General features: G+C 67.6%; 2 protein-coding genes across 11 annotated transcripts in view; both read right to left on the bottom strand.

The window, feature by feature from the left end:
* Positions 1-553: 553 nt before the first annotated feature.
* LOC146764871 (FERM domain-containing protein 8-like) lies at positions 554-6,119 on the bottom strand. Its single transcript, XM_085563964.1, has 10 exons — positions 6,039-6,119; positions 5,359-5,517; positions 4,865-4,966; positions 4,724-4,782; positions 4,429-4,595; positions 3,733-3,921; positions 2,767-2,890; positions 2,514-2,696; positions 1,664-1,865; positions 554-782 (listed from the first exon to the last, which is right to left on the bottom strand). The coding sequence occupies exons 1-10, from the start codon at positions 6,097-6,099 to the stop codon at positions 655-657; spliced, it is 1,374 nt and encodes a 457-aa protein (XP_085420090.1). The 5' UTR covers positions 6,100-6,119; the 3' UTR covers positions 554-654.
* Positions 6,120-6,356: 237 nt separating this feature from the next.
* LOC146764869 (neurexin-2-like) overlaps positions 6,357-14,909 on the bottom strand; it is a 48,480-nt gene continuing 39,927 nt past the window's right edge. For 5 of the 10 annotated variants that reach the window (XM_085563881.1, XM_085563883.1, XM_085563882.1 and 2 more), the window contains 4 exons: positions 14,158-14,247; positions 11,559-11,878; positions 10,647-10,725; positions 6,357-7,572 (listed from right to left, as the gene is read on the bottom strand). In XM_085563881.1, coding sequence (XP_085420007.1) covers positions 6,839-7,572; positions 10,647-10,725; positions 11,559-11,878; positions 14,158-14,247 — 1,223 coding nt within the window. In that variant the 3' untranslated portion in view covers positions 6,357-6,838. Of the gene's footprint in view, positions 7,573-7,700; positions 7,817-10,646; positions 10,726-11,558; positions 11,879-14,157; positions 14,248-14,909 lie in introns of those variants that run through there. The other 5 variants (XM_085563886.1, XM_085563887.1, XM_085563888.1 and 2 more) reach the window with 4 other exon arrangements.

The following is a 14,909-nucleotide window of genomic DNA, read 5'->3' as shown; positions in this document are numbered from 1 at the left end:
GCCCAAAAATGGGGGAATTTGTCCCAAAGGTCTCGGAGCCCCTGACAGAGGGGACACGTGTGACATGTGTGACACACACGTGGCCTGAGGCCCCAGCCCGAAATGGCTGCTATCATGTGGTGCTGCCATTTGGCTACAAACCCCCCAAAATTGGCCCCAAAACTCCTAAAACTGGCCCCAAACTGCATCAGCTTGTCCCAAACCCCCCTGAACAGGCTCCAAAAGCTGCTTGGAAGAGGCCCCAAACCCCCCAAACTGGCCCCAAAATGTCCCAACTCCACTAAAGTGGCTTCAGGCCTCCAGGAACATGCTGGAAAATGCCCTGCATTATCCAAAATCAGCCCCAAATATCCCAAACTAGTTCAAAACTGCCACGAATTAGCCCCAAAAAAGTCACAAACCACCCTGAATCAGCTTTGATCCGCCCCAAACCACCCTGGATCATCCCCAAACTGGTACCAAAGTGCCTCCAACTGCTCTGGATTAGCCCCAAATCGACCCAAATTTACCCCAAAAGGCCCCAAATTCCATCAAACCCATCCTGGGGAGAGGGTTGGGGGGGCAGTGCAGTTTATTGGGGGTGTGAGTACAAAGAGGGGGAAATCCCGGGGGCTCCCAGTGGGAGTGGGAGGGGTTTGGGGGGCTCAGGGGGGCTCAGCCCTGCTCGGAGCCGGTGCCCCCCGTGCCCCCCGCCACGGGGCTGTAGGAACCGCCCCCGGCCCCCCCCCGGCTGAAGAAGGACACCGAGCGCCGGGGGGGCTTCACCCGCCGCAGCTCCTGCCCTGGGGGGACACCGGGCTGGGGTTTAGGGCAGGAACCACCTCGCGTTCCCCTGTGCCACCACCCCGCGGTGTCCCCTGCTCGTCATATCCCCCCCCCCCAAGGACCCTGTCCCCCACGTCCCTGTGACCGCCCTCCCTGTCCCCTGGAAGCTTTTGTGTCCCCATCCTCGACCCCACGCCCCCATCCCCCTCCAGGAGCTCTGTGTGTGTGTCTCCATGGCCCCCTGTCCCCAGTGTCCCCCACCTCCCCGATGTCCCTGATGTCCCCAGTGTCCCCCATGTCCCCCTGTCTCCCTGTGACCCCACAGTCCTTGATGTCCCTCGTGTCCCCCCATGTCCCTGATCTCCCCCATGTCCCAGATGTCCCCGCATGTCCTTCATGTCCCCCCATGTCCCATCTGTCCCCCCATGTCCCAGATGTCCCCTATGTTCTGGATGTCTCCCCATGTCCCAGATCTCCCCCATGTCCCTGATGTCCCCCATGTCCCGTCTGTCCCCCCATGTCCCAGATGTCCCCTATGTTCTGGATGTCTCCCCATGTCCCAGATCTCCCCCATGTCCCTGATGTCCCCCATATCCCGGATGTCCCCCCATGTCCCCCATGTCCTTCATGTCCCCCCATGTCCCAGATGTCCCCTATGTTCTGGATGTCTCCCCATGTCTCGGATCTCCCCCATGTCCCTGCTGTCCCTGATGTACTGGATCTCCCCCATGTCTTGGATGTCCCCCCACGTCCCAGATCTCCCCCATGTCCCTGCTGTCCCCCATGTCCCCCCATGTCCCGGATGTCCCCGCTGTCCCGGATCTCCCCCATGTCCCCCATGTCCCGGATGTCCCCCATGTCCCCTCTGTCCCCCCATGTCCCCGCTGTCCTGTCGCACCGTCCCGCACGTAGTCGATGGTCGCCAGGCGCTGCAGGCGGGGCCGGGTCACGCTCTGCTGCCGCCGCAAGGGGGCGCCGCGCGCGCCGGCCGGCTCGGGGGGCGTGGCCTCGGCGGCGGGGGGCGTGGCCTGCTCCTCGGGGGGCGGGGCCGCCCCGCCCAGCTCGATGCAGCACTCGATGAGGGCGCTCATCAGCTCCGCCTGGGGGCGCTGTCAGCGCGGCCGGGACCCCCCCAGGGACCCCCAGAACCCTCCTCGGGAACCCTCACACAGCCCCCTCCCCAGGACGCTCCCTTGGAGACCCCCCCGTACTCAAAACCCACCCCAGGCAGCCCCAAACCCCTCTGGGACAACTCCCAGGGACCCCCAAATCCACACTGGAGGCCCCCAAACCCCTCTGGGACCCCCCCAGGGACTCCCAAAATCTCCCAAAAGCCCCGGGATCCTCCCGGGAACCCTCACACCCCCCCCTCCCCAGGACGCTCCCTTGGAGACCCCCCCTGTACTCACAAACCCACCCCAGGCACCCCCAAACCCCTCTAGGACCCCCCTCAGGGACCCCCAAATCCACCCCAGAGACCCTCCAACCGACCCCCTGGCATACCCTAGGGATACCCAAACCAACACTCCTGGGGTCATCCCAGGACCCCCAAACCCAAACCTGGCACCTCCAAACTGTCCCCCAACACCCCCAAACCGACGCTCCCAGGATTCCCAAACCAGCCCCAAACACCCCCAAAAGGATCCCCCAGGGACCCCACCCAGCTGCCCCCCAAAGCGCTCCCAAACCGTCCCCCTGCTCCCCCCAGATTCCGCCCCCAGGGCCCCCCACCTGCCCCGTGGTCGCACCTGAGGGGAGAACACCCGCAGCAGTCGGTTCACGGGGGCTCCCTCGTGGTCCCCGTCGAACTCCAGCCAGAGCTGGGGGGGCTCCGCGGGGTCCCCGTCCTGCCCCGCGGGGTCCCCGTCCTGCCCCACGGCCCCCACCAGCTCCCAGCACAGCTCGGGGTACGTCAGCGACAGCAGCACGTGCTGGGGGGCACGGGGGGGTCACCCACAGTGCCCCCCTGCCCCCCACCCTGCCCCCCGGACCCCCCAGTACCTTCTGGCGGGGGTCGATGATGGTGACCCCCTCGAGCCCCACGGCCACGCTGACGGGGCGCAGCCCCCCCCGGCCCAGCAGCCCCCCCGACGGCCGCTCAATGGCTCCCGGGAAGAAGGCACACCTGGAGGGGGGTGGGACACACCTGGGTCACCCCCAAACCCCAATTCTGGCTCCCCACAAATTCCTGGGTCCCCAGGTGCAGTGTGGGGTCACTTGCGGGGGATCCCTTGGGACTCGGACACTGGGAAACTTGGGGGTCTAGAAGGAATCCTGGGGGGGTCACTGTGGGTCTGGGGGAGTCTGTGGGGCTCAGATATTGGGGGGTGCCTGGAAGGGCCCCCGAGGGGCTCATTTGATGTTTCTGGGGGTCAGGCTGGGGGCACGGGGGGTTCTTTTGGGGTTCTCTGGTGATCTGGGGGGCTCCCTGTCAATCTGGGGATTTCTGGGTGGTCTCTTAACTGGGGGTGTCCAATGGGGGGTGTCCCATTGAGGTGTCCCTTTTGGGGTTTCCCTGGGGGTCTCTAATTGGGGGGTGTCCCATTTGGGAAGTCCCATTGAGGTGTCCCAGGGGGATGGTACCATTGGGGGTGTCCCACGGGAGGTATCCCACTGAGGTGTCCCTTTTGGGGGTCCCTAACCGGGGGGTGTCCCATGGGGGGTATCCCATTGAGGTGCCCCTTTCGGGGGTCCCCGGGGGTCTCTAACCGGGGGGTGCCCCATTGGGGTGCCCCTTTCGGGGGTCCCCCGGGGGTCTCTAACCGGGGGGTGCCCCTTTCGGGGGTCCCCGGGGGTCTCTAACCGGGGGGTGCCCCACTGGGGTGCCCCTTTCGGGGGTCCCCGGGGGTCTCTAACCGGGGGGTGCCCCATTGGGGTGCCCCTTTCGGGGGTCCCCGGGGGTCTCTAACCGGGGGGTGCCCCATTGGGGTGCCCCTTTCGGGGGTCTCCACCCGGCTCCCCCCTCACCCGTAGCCGGGCAGGGCGTGGCAGCGGCGCAGGAAGTCCCGGTACAGTCCGGCAGGGGGCGCCTCGGGGCCCGGCGCATGCGCGAAGGCCTCGAGCAGCCGCTGGGCGGGGCCCGGCTCGCGCGAGCGCCGGAACAGCGCCCCCCAGCGGGCCGGAGGACCCGGCGGCAGCAGCTCCCCCAGCAGTGGCCTGGGGGGGACACGGGGGTCACGGGGGGTCACGGGGGGGGTCAGGGGGGGACCGGGAGGGGCACGGGAAAAACATGGAGGTCAGGGGGTACCGTGTGGCCAGGGGGTGGGGGTCCCGTGGGGCGGGGCGGTCCCGGAGGGGATCCCGTGGGTGGGTCCCAGGTGAGGGGGGATCCCCCAGGGATAGCTCCCAGGTGGAGGGGATCCCATGGGTGGGTCCCAGGTGGGGCTCCCAGGTGGAGGGGATCCCGTGGGTGGGTCCCAGGTGAGGGGGGATGCCCCAGGGATGGCTCCCAGGTGGAGGGGATCCCGTGGGTGGGTCCCAGGTGGGGCTCCCAGGTGGAGGGGATCCCGTGGGTGGTCGCGGGGGATGCCCCAGGGTGGTCCTTTGGGTGGGGTCCCAAAGGGAATCCCAGGGGTTCCCACGGGCGGGGGTCCCGCGGGCGGGGGTCCCACGGGCGGGGGTCCCACGGGCGGGGTTCCCTCGGGCAGGGGTCCCGGTGCTGACCGCAGGCTGAGTTCCGTGTGCCGGCCGGGCTCGAAGGGCCCCAGGCGCAGGCGGCAGCTGAGCCCCCCGAGCTCGGCCGCCTCGGGGGGGTCCACGGGGTAGCGCCCCCCCCTCAGCTGCTCCCGCGCTTCCTCATAGAGCAACCGGAGCAGCTCCTCCTCCTGCAGCTGGGACCCGCAGACACCCCCAGGTCACACGGAGAGACCCCAAAACCACGGCAGACCCCACCCTGCATCCCCCCGTGCCCCCCTCCCATCCATCCCCCCACGCTGGCGACCCCCGTGTCCCCACTCACCTCCAGCTCGCGGCTCTTAGGAAAGAACACGTTCCTGCGCAGCTGCAGGCACGGCTCATCTGGGGGGGCAGGGGGTCAGTGGGACCCTCGAGGGGACCCTCCTGTCCCCAACAGGACCCCCCCGGACCCCGCACCCCTCACCTTGGGCGATGGCCGCGGGCGAGCCGAGGCTGAAGCGCAGCAGCAGCTCCGGCCAGTGCCGGACCAGGCGCAGGGGTCGGTGCCGCGGCTTCAGCTGCACCTCTGGAGTGGGGGACACAGGGCTGGCACCCACTCGGGGACCCCCACGGGCACAGGGACCCCCCCCCATTCCATCCTCCAGGGGGATCCTCCCGTCTCCCTGTCCCTCATGGGACCCTCCAATGTCCCCTCCTCAGCGAGCAGCTCCGCTCACAACCGAGCTGCCACCCCACGTGTTCCCATGTCCCCCTGTCCCCCCCATGTCCCCCCATATCCCTGTCCCCCCATGTCCCCATGTGTCCCCCCATGTCCCCCCCTTCCTCCAACCACAGCAGCTCCAACCCCAACAACAGCGTGAGCTGCGCCCCCGCCATGTCCATGTCCCCCCTATGTCCATGTCCCCATGTCCCCCCATGTCCCCCCATGTCCCCCATGTCCCCCCGTGCCCCCCTCACCGAGCAGCTCCGACCCCAACCACAGCGCGAGGGCGTCGCCGGCGGCGGGCGGGAGGCGCAGCGCCCCCTGCAGGCGGCGCAGCAGCTCCGCGGCCGTGGGGCCCGGGGGCGGCTCCAGCGGCAGCGGCAGCGCCGACCCGTCCGGCAGGTACAGCAGGGCTGGGGCACGGGGCCGTGAGACCCCCGGGACCCCCGCACACCCCCCGGGACCCCCAAACATCCCCCGGGACCCCCGCACCGCCCCACAGCCAGCCCCGCACTGACACAGCCCCGACCCGTCCGGCAGGTACAGCAGGGCTGGGGCACGGGGCCGTGAGACCCCCGGGACCCCCGCACACCCCCCGGGACCCCCAAACATCCCCCGGGACCCCCGCATACCCCCCGGGACCCCCGCACCGCCCCACACTGACACAGCCCCGACCCGTCCGGCAGGTACAGCAGGGCTGGGGGCACGGGGGAAGACCCCCACCAAACCCACTCGGGACCCCCAAAACTCCCGCGGGACCCCCCACCCCCAGACCGACACACCCCCGGGACACACCCAAAGGACGCACGGGGGTCCCACACCCCCCCCGGGGGTCTCAAGGCTTCCAAAGCGCCCCACGCCCCCCACCCACGGGGGTGCCACGCCCACACCCGGACCCACGGCGCCGCCCCCTCCCGTGGCCCCGCCCCCTCACCGGCAGCGCCCGGCGGGGCGGACGCGCCCCCCTCCCCCTCCGCCTCCCCCTCCCCGTCCATCGGCGGGGTCACGGCGGGGTCACGGTCCGCGCGCTCCTCGCGCCGGTGCCGCGCGCGGGGCGGAAGCGCCACGGGTGGACGGAGGGGGCGTGGCCTCAGCTGTGACGTCACCGCGGGGGCGGGGCCCAGGCGGGGGGCCGGCGCCCCCTGGCGGAGGGGAGGGCCGGGATCCCCCGGGGGGAGGTCGGGGGGTCCCGGGGGGTTCGGGGGGTCCCGGGGGGGTCCCGGCGGCGGCGCAGGAAGAGGCGGAGCCGCTGTACGAAGTATAGAACCGTGTATTCCTCTGTGCGCGGCGGGGGGCGGCCCGGCGGGGGGGGCTCGGAGGGATTCGGGGCGGCTTTTGAGGGGGGGGGGTCCCGGAAGGACCCCCCGGGGGGTCCCGACGCCAATCGGGGCTCTCGAAATTAAAAAATAAACCCAAAGAAATACCCGGGGAGGGGGGGGGGGCGGTAAAAAACCGATCCGAGGTTGGGCAGGGGGGAGGTTGATGGGGGGGGGAGTCCCGCGCCCCTCTCGATGGGGGGGGGGGTGGTCCCACAGCCCACGCGGGGGGGTCCCGCGCGCCCCCCGCGCGCCGCCCCCCGGGTGGGGGGACACACACACACACAGAGAGAAAAAGAGAGAGACCACAGAGGCGCCCCCGCTGCGGCGGGGTCGGGGGGCGGGCAGGTGACATCCCCCCGGGGGTGGCGGCGGCGGGGAGTGGGGTCGGGGGACACGCGTGGAGACCCCCCCCCCCTCACACGTAATACTCCTTGTCCTTGTTGCGCCGCGCTTTGCCCGGCGCCTTGTGGGGCGCGGCCGCCGCCTTCTCCTTGGGGGTCCCGGCGGGCGGGGTCGGGGACGCGGCACCGGGAGCCCCTCCCGGGCCCCCCCCGGGCGCGGCGGGGGCGGCCCCGATGTAGTGGCGGCTCTGGTCCACCTGGTAGGAGCCCTCGTCGCGGTTGCGGTACTTGTACATGGCGTAGAGCAGGATGAGGATGCAGAGCGCGGCGGCCGCCACGATGCCCACCACCATGCCGGTGGTGCCGCCCGCCTCCCGCACCACCTCCACCGCTCCGGGCGCGGCTGTGGGCGGCACGGGGGGGCGCCGGGTCACGGGAGGCGCCGAGCCCCCCCCGCGCCGCCCCCCGCCCGCGCCCTCCCGCGGGTGCCGCTCGCCCGCCGGCACCAGCCCGGGCGGAGCCGCGCCCGCCACCGTGGGCTCGGTCCCGGCGCCGCGCGGCGCGGCCGTGGCCGCCGGGGGGGCGGCGGCCTCGGGGCTCCCCCCGCCCCCCAACCCCGCGAAGTCCTCGTCGTCGGCCGGCGGCTGCTCGGGGCCGGGAGCGTGGCCGGGCTCGGGCTCGGGGTCCGCCGCCTCCCCCGAGGCGAAGCCCGAGGGCTCGTCGCAGTCGGGGCCGCAGCCCGGAGGGGCGCGGGGGGCGGCGGGGGGCGCGGGGGGGCCCGGGGACGCCGGCAGCACCAGCTCCCCGCCTGCGGAGACAGAAAGGGGACGGGGGGACCCCCGTCAGCCCCCGCCGCCGCGCCCCGCTGCGCCCCCCGACCCCCCCCCGCCGCCTCCGGCCGCCTCCGCGCCAGCTCCGCTCTAGGTTATCTTTTTTTTTTTTTTTTTTTTCCTCTCTCTGCATTTTTAGCTAATTCCGCTACTTTTTTTTTTTTTTTCTCGGTTTTTTTTTTTTTTTTTGTTTTTAAGAGCAAACCGCGGCGCTGCCGTCAACTTACATCGCGGGATGGGGCCGGGTGATTTTAGCGTGGAGGAAAAAGAAATTGCAGGAAGGAAGGGAAAGCACACAAAAAACGAGAGAAAGAGAAAAAAGAGAAAAAAAGAACAAAAAGAAAAGAAGAGAAGAGACACTCGGTGAGAAGGTGCCGCGGCCACCCCTGCGGCGCCAGCGCCCGGCCCCGGCCGGCCCCGGCCACCGCCGGCCACCACCGGCCACCGGCCCCCGGCCATCAGCCACCGGCCATTGGCCATCAGCCTTGGATCCATCCGTCCATCCATCATCTGTCCATCCATCCATCCATCCATCCATCCATCCATCTATCCTCCATCCATCCATCCATCCATCCATCCATCCATCCATCTATCCTCCATCCATCCATCCATCCATCCATCCATCCATCCATCCATCCATCACACATCCATCTGTCCATCCACCCGTCCATCCATCTGTCCATCGCTAAATCCATCCATGGATCCTTGAATCCATCCATCCATCCATCCATCATCTGTCCATCCATCCCCGAGTCCATCCATCCATCCATCCCTAAACCCAGCTGTGTCCATCCAATCCTGATCCATGTGTCAGTCTGTCCTTGATCCCATCCGTCCTTGAATCTGTCTGTTCACTGATCCATCTGTTCGTCCATCCACCTGTCCGTCCATCTGTCCCTCTGCCCTGCCTTCAGCTGGCCATCCATGCAGCCAACCGGCCATCCCTGTGTCCATCCTGCCGGCCTGAAATCCATCTGTCCATCCATCCATCCATCCATCCATCCTCCATCCATCCATCCATCCATCCATCATCCATCCATCCATCCATCATCCACTCATCCATCCTCATCCATCCATCCATCCATCATCCACCCATCCATCCATCATCCATCCATCCATCCATCATCCATCCATCCATCCATCCATCCATCCATCATCCATCCATTCTCCATCCATCCACCCATCCATCCATCCATCCATCCATCCATCCACCCATCCATCATTCATCATCACCCATCCATCCATCCATCCATCCATCCATCCATCATCCATCCATCCATCATCCATCCACCCATCCATCCATCCATCCATCATCCATCCATCCATCATCCATCCATCCATCCATCCATCCATCCATCCATCATCCATCCATCATCCATCATCCATCCATCATCCATCCATCCATCCATCCATCCATCCATCCATCATCCATCCATCATCCATCATCCATCCATCCATCCATCCATCCATCCATCCATCCATCCATCATTCATCATCACCCATCCATCCATCCATCCATCCATCCATCCATCCATCCATCCATCCATCCACCCATCCATCATTCATCATCCATCCATCCATCCATCCATCCATCCATCCATCCATGCATCCATCATCCATCCATCCATCCATCCATCCACCCATCCATCCATCATCCACGAACCACTGTCCATCATCCATCCAGAGTCCATTGTCCATCCAGTGTCCATCCAGTGTCCATCCAGTGTCCGTCCTCCGTCCGTCTGTCCGTCCCCCGCTCCTCCCCCCTTCCCCTGACCGCTGCTGCCCCCTCCCCCACAGGTGGGGTCCTGGGGGACCAGAGTGTCCTGGGGACACCTGTGGGGGACACCCCCGGGTGACACCTGTGGGAGCCAGTGCGAGACACCCCTGGGTGTGCAGGTGACACCTGTGGGTGCCAGGTGAGGCCCCAGGTGTCCGGGGGTTCTCCAGCGTCCAGGTGACACCCGGGGTGTCCAGGGGGTGTCACCGTGTGACACTGGGGTGGGGGAGGCTCCTTGCTGAGGTCCAGGTGGCAGCGCAGGTGTGACAGCGCAGGTGTGACGGTGTCACACGGGGTGACCCCAGACTGGGGGGTCCTCCCTGTCCGTCCGAGTGTCCGAATGTCCGAGTGTCCGAATGTCCGAGTGTCCGTCCGTCAGGGGAAGGAGGGATGGGGGCGGGGCTTGCATGGCCCCGGGCTCAGGTGTGTGCTCGGAATGGGCGGGAACACCTGTGCAGGTGGGGGGCGGGGCCACAGGTGGGAGTGCGTGTGCAAGGGGGGCACCTGGGTGTGCAAAAAGGGGCACCTGGGCGTGCAGGGGGGGCACCTGGGTGTGCAAAAAGGGGCACCTGGGTGTGCAGGGGGGGCACCTGGGTGTGCGGGGCAGCTGCGTTTGTGGGGCAGGTGTGAGTGTGAGTGTGAGTTCAGGCGTGTGTGCACGCCTGTGCCTGTGTGAGCAGCTCCTGTCCAGGTGTTGTGTGTGCACAGTTCAGATGTGCACACCTATACAGGTGTGTGTGCACACCTGTGCAGGTGTGTCTGTGTGTGTATGTGCACACCTATACAGGTGTGTTTGTGAACAGTTCAGGTGTGTGTGTGTGTGTCTGTGTGTGCACTCCTATACAAGTGTGTGTGGGGGAACAGTTCAGGTGTGTGTGTGTGTGTTTGTCCACACCTGTGCAGGTGTGTGTGAACAGTACAGGCGTGTGTGCACACCTGTCCAGGTGTGTATGTGTGTCTGTGTGTGTGCACCTGTCCAGGTGTGTGTGTGTGTGCACCTGTCCAGGTGTGTGAGCAGCTCCCATCCCCGCGTGTCCCCCTGCCGTGAGCAGCCTGGCACGTTCCCTGCTCACACGCGTGTGCAACACCCTCGGCCCCAACACCTGTGCGTGTGCACACCGCCACACCTGTGCGGGGGTCTCAGCCCCGCCGGGGGGGTGGGGGAGAGCCCCGGGCTCTGCGGCCGTGCCACACGCGTGTGCGAGGCCGTGCCACACGCGTGTGCGAGGCTGTGCCACACACGCGTGCCCGGGGCCCCGGAGCAGCACCCACCTGTGCCCGGCTCACACTCCTCCAGGTCCTCGTCATCGCTCGGACACTCGGCCGAGGCCACCAGCAGATCGTCCGTGTTCTGGGGGGACACCCGGGGGGGGGGGGTCAGCGTGGGGACCCCCAAACCCCCCGAGCCCCCCCAGAGCCCCCCAGGGCCCGGGGAGGGGGTTTGGGGTCACCTGAGAGCACCCAGGGGTTCGGGATGGACCCTGCAGCCCCTCGCTGGGGTCCCCCCATACCTGCCCTCCCCCTGTATCCAGCCCTTGGGACCCCCCTGTTCTCCCCCAAATTCCCTGCAGACCCTCCCCCTGTATCCAGCCCTTGGGACCCCCCGTTCTCCCCCAAATTCCCTGCAGACCCTCCCCCTGTATCCAGCCCTTGGGACCCCCCCGTTCTCCCCCAAATTCCCTGCAGATCCTCCCCCTGTATCCAGACCTTGGGACCCCCCGTTCTCCCCCAAATTCCCTGCAGACCCTCCCCCCGTATCTGGCCCTTGGGACCCCCCTGTTCTCCCCCAAATTTCCTGCAGACCCTCCCCCCGTATCTGGCCCTTGAGACCCCCCTGTTCTCCCCCAAATTCCCTGAAGACCCTCCCCCCGTATCTGGCCCTTGGGACCCCCCGTTCTCCCCCAAATTCCCTGCAGACCCTCCCCCCATATCCAGCCCTTGGGACCCCCTCCGTTCACCCCCAAATTCACTACAGACCTTCCCCCCTTTGTATCCTCCTCCCCCCATATCTGGCCCTTGAGACCCCCCCGTTCTCCCCCAAATTCCCTGCAGACCCCCCCCTTTTACCCCCTCCCCCATTCCCTGTCCTTAGGAGGCCCCTCCCTCAATCCGCACCCCCCCATTCCCCCCTCCCCCAATTCCCCCCCCCACCCAAGACCCCCCCGTGCCCCCTCCCCGCCTTACCTGGGCGACGGTGTCGCGCAGGGTGGGCGAGCGCCCGCGGCGGGTGGTGGTGGTGGCCATGGTGGTGGTGGTCTCCATGATGGTGGTGGCCATGTCGGGGGGCGCGGGGGTGGCGCCGGGGGGCGCGGGGGGCGGCGGGGGGTCCCCCACGAGCCGCAGGTCCCCCTCGAGCCGCACGCGGGGGTGTCCCTCGGCCGCCAGCGCCAGCAGCTTCAGCCCGTTGTAGTAGAGCCCCGAGAGCTGCCCCTGGAAGGGGCGGCCGCGGTCCCGGCCCCCCACCCGCACGCGCGCCTGGCTGTTGAAGATGGTCAGCTGCCGGCCTGGGGGGGAGAGGGGCGGCTCGCACACCTGGCACAGCTGGAGCCCGCTCACCTGGGTCACCTGGGTCACCTGTGCCACCTGTGTCACCTGTGCTACCCCGACATCATCACCTCATCCCTACACATCGCCCTGGCTGGTGGAGAGGGGCAGCTGCCGGCCTGGGGGGGAGAGGGGCGGCTCGCACACCTGGCACAGCTGGAGCCCGCTCACCTGGGTCACCTGGGTCACCTGTGCCACCTGTGTCACCTGTGCTACCCCGACATCATCACCTCATCCCTACACATCGCCCTGGCTGGTGGAGAGGGGCAGCTGCCGGCCTGGGGGGGAGAGGGGCGGCTCGCACACCTGGCACAGCTGGAGCCCGCTCACCTGGGTCACCTGTCTCACCTGTGCCACCTGTGTCACCTGTGCTACCCCGACATCATCACCTCATCCCTACACATCGCCCTGGCTGGTGGAGAGGGGCAGCTGGGGGGATGAGGGGGGTCTGGCACACCTGGAACTGGCACACCTGGCACACCTGGCACTGGCTCACCTGGCTCATCCTGACACTGTCACCCTGACACAGCCCCATGGATGGACAGGGCGGCTGCACACCTGGCACAGCCCCACACCTGGCACACCTGGCACAACCTTATCCCCACACCTGGCACACCTGTCACGCCCCCACACCTGGAACAGCTTTATCCCCACACCTGGCACACCTGGCACAACCTTATCCCCACACCTGGCACACCTGTCACGCCCCCACACCTGGAACAGCTTTATCCCCACACCTGGCACACCTGGCACGCCCCCACACTGCCCCACCTGCCTCACCCTGCCACGCCCACCCCACCGTCCCCCACCCTCACCGCACACCTGGGGCACACCTGGGGCACACCTGGGTGTGCCTCGCAGGAGGAGCAGCCCTGCCCCCCTCCCCCCGCCCCCCTCCCCCCCCGGGCAGTTAAAGGGACCCCAACGCCCCCCCGGCCCCCGGCTCCGCTCGGGCTCAATTCGGCCAATTTTGGGTCATTTGGGGCGGGGGGGAGGGGCAGGGGCCCGGCCTGGGCGGGGCCGGGGCGTGCGAGGGGCGTGCGAGGCTGGGGCGGCTCCTGTGCACACCTGCAGGGCAGAGGGGCACCTTCCTCGCGCACACCTGGCCCTGCTGCACACCTGGGGCACACCTGTCCTCATGGACACCTGCTGCACACCTGGCCCTGGTGCACACCTGGCCCTGGTGCGCACCTGGCGCACACCCCAGCCTTGGTGCACACCTGTCCTGTGCACGCCCGGTGCTAAGGCGCACGCCTGGTGCGCGTTCCAGCCATGGCACACACCTGGCGTACACCTGGTGCACATACCAGACATGGTGCACACCTGGTGCACACCTGTCCTGGCACACCTGGTGCACGCCCCAGCCATGGTGCACACCTGTCCTGGCACACCTGGTGTGCACCTGTCCTGTGCACACCTGGCACACGCCCCAGCCACGGTGCACACCTGTCCTGTGCACGCCCGGTGCTAAGGCGCACACCTGGTGCACAGTCCAGCCATGGCACACACCTGGCATACACCTGTCCTGGCACACCTGGTGCACGCCTGTGCTGGCACACCTGGCGCACGCCCCAGCCTGGTGCACACCTGTGCTGGCACACCTGGCGCACGCCCCAGCCACTGTGCACACCTGGTGCGCACCTGTGCTGGCACACCTGGCGCACGCCCCAGCCTGGTGCACACCTGTGCTGGCACACCTGGCGCAGCCCCGGCCCCGGGCAGTCTGGCAGGGGCGGGTTAGGGGGTTTAGCGGGTTTATGCGGCTTTAGGGGGGCTCTGGGCTCAGCGCGGTTTAGGGGGGCCGTTAGGTGCGTTAGCATCCCTTTAACCAGGTAATGAGGGGGCGGGGCAGGGGCTGGCCCCTCCCCCAACACCTGGGCTCCCTGCCCGGACACCTGGGGGGGGTCCCTGGACAACGGCGTCCTCCGGGACGCGGCTCCTGGACACCTGCGGGGCCCAGGTGCTGCAACCCCCAAATATCGGGGTCCCAAAGGCCGGGATCCCCGAACACCTGGGACCCCAAACAGGCGGGTCCCGCACACCTGAGCCCCCCCGCTCCGGGGTGCCCGGGTGTGGGAGCCTCCAGGTGTCGGGGGGTCCCCGACACTCCCCCAGATCAGTGGGTTCCAGACACCTGGGACCCCAAAATCTCTGGGTCCCGGCCGCAGCGGGGCGCCCAGGTGTGGGGGGCGCCCAGGTGTGGGGGTGCCCAGGTGTGGGGGGCGCTCGCTGCCGTTACCTTTGTCGAGCAGCCACTCATCGACCACCCGCCCCAGGCGGAAGGGGATGCGCTGCCGCGCCAGCGCCAGCCGCTCGCTGTCCCCGCTGCCTTCGGAGGGAGGAGAAGAGCGTTACGGGGACACGGGGCCGGGCACGGGGACACCGCCGGGACCGGCACGGGGCCATCGGCGGCGGCGGCGCGGCGGCGGCGACGCGGTGGGACCGTGGTCTCGGCGGCGTCATCGGTGTCACCAAGATGGGACCGTGGTCTCAATGGCATCGTTGGTGTCACCAAGATGGGACCATGGTCTCAATGGCATCACCAGTGACACCAAGATGGGACCGTGGTCTCGGTGGCGTCATCGGTCTCACCAAGATAGGACTGTGGTCTCAATGGCATCGTTGGTGTCACCAAGATGGGACCATGGTCTCAGCGGTGTCACCAAGATGGGACCGTGGTCTCGGCGGCGTCATCGGTCTCACCAAGATGGGACTGTGGTCTCAATGGCATCATTGGTGTCACCAAGATGGGACCATGGTCTGAATGGTACCATTGATGTCACCATGATGGGACTGTGGTCTCGGTGGCATTGTTAGTGTCACCATGATGGGACTGTGGTCTCAATGGCATCGTCAGTGACACCAAGATGGGACCATGGTCTCAGCAGTGTCACCAAGATGGGACCTGGTCTCAATTGCATCGTTGGTGTCACCAAGATGGGACCATGGTCTCAATGGCATCACCAGTGACACCAAGATGGAACCGTGGTC

The sequence above is a fragment of the Lonchura striata genome, chromosome 31 (assembly GCF_050655825.1).
Source record: "Lonchura striata isolate lonStrDom1 chromosome 31, ASM5065582v1, whole genome shotgun sequence".
NCBI classification, from domain to species: domain Eukaryota; kingdom Metazoa; phylum Chordata; class Aves; order Passeriformes; family Estrildidae; genus Lonchura; species Lonchura striata.
Note: the sequence above shows the minus strand (reverse complement) of the source record. Positions and strands in the feature narration are given on the sequence as shown.

Bases quoted from the DNA above. Each gene is read 5' to 3' on its own strand.
- LOC146764871 (XM_085563964.1), bottom strand. From the start codon at position 6,099: ATGGACGGGGAGGGGGAGGCGGAGGGGGAGGGGGGCGCGTCCGCCCCG. The intron at 4,783-4,864 runs GTGAGGGGTGCG...CTGCCCCCCCAG, and splicing joins GCCCGCGGCCATCGCCCAAG to ATGAGCCGTGCCTGCAGCTG. The intron at 3,922-4,428 runs GTCAGCACCGGG...TGTCCCCCCCAG, and splicing joins CACACGGAACTCAGCCTGCG to GCCACTGCTGGGGGAGCTGC.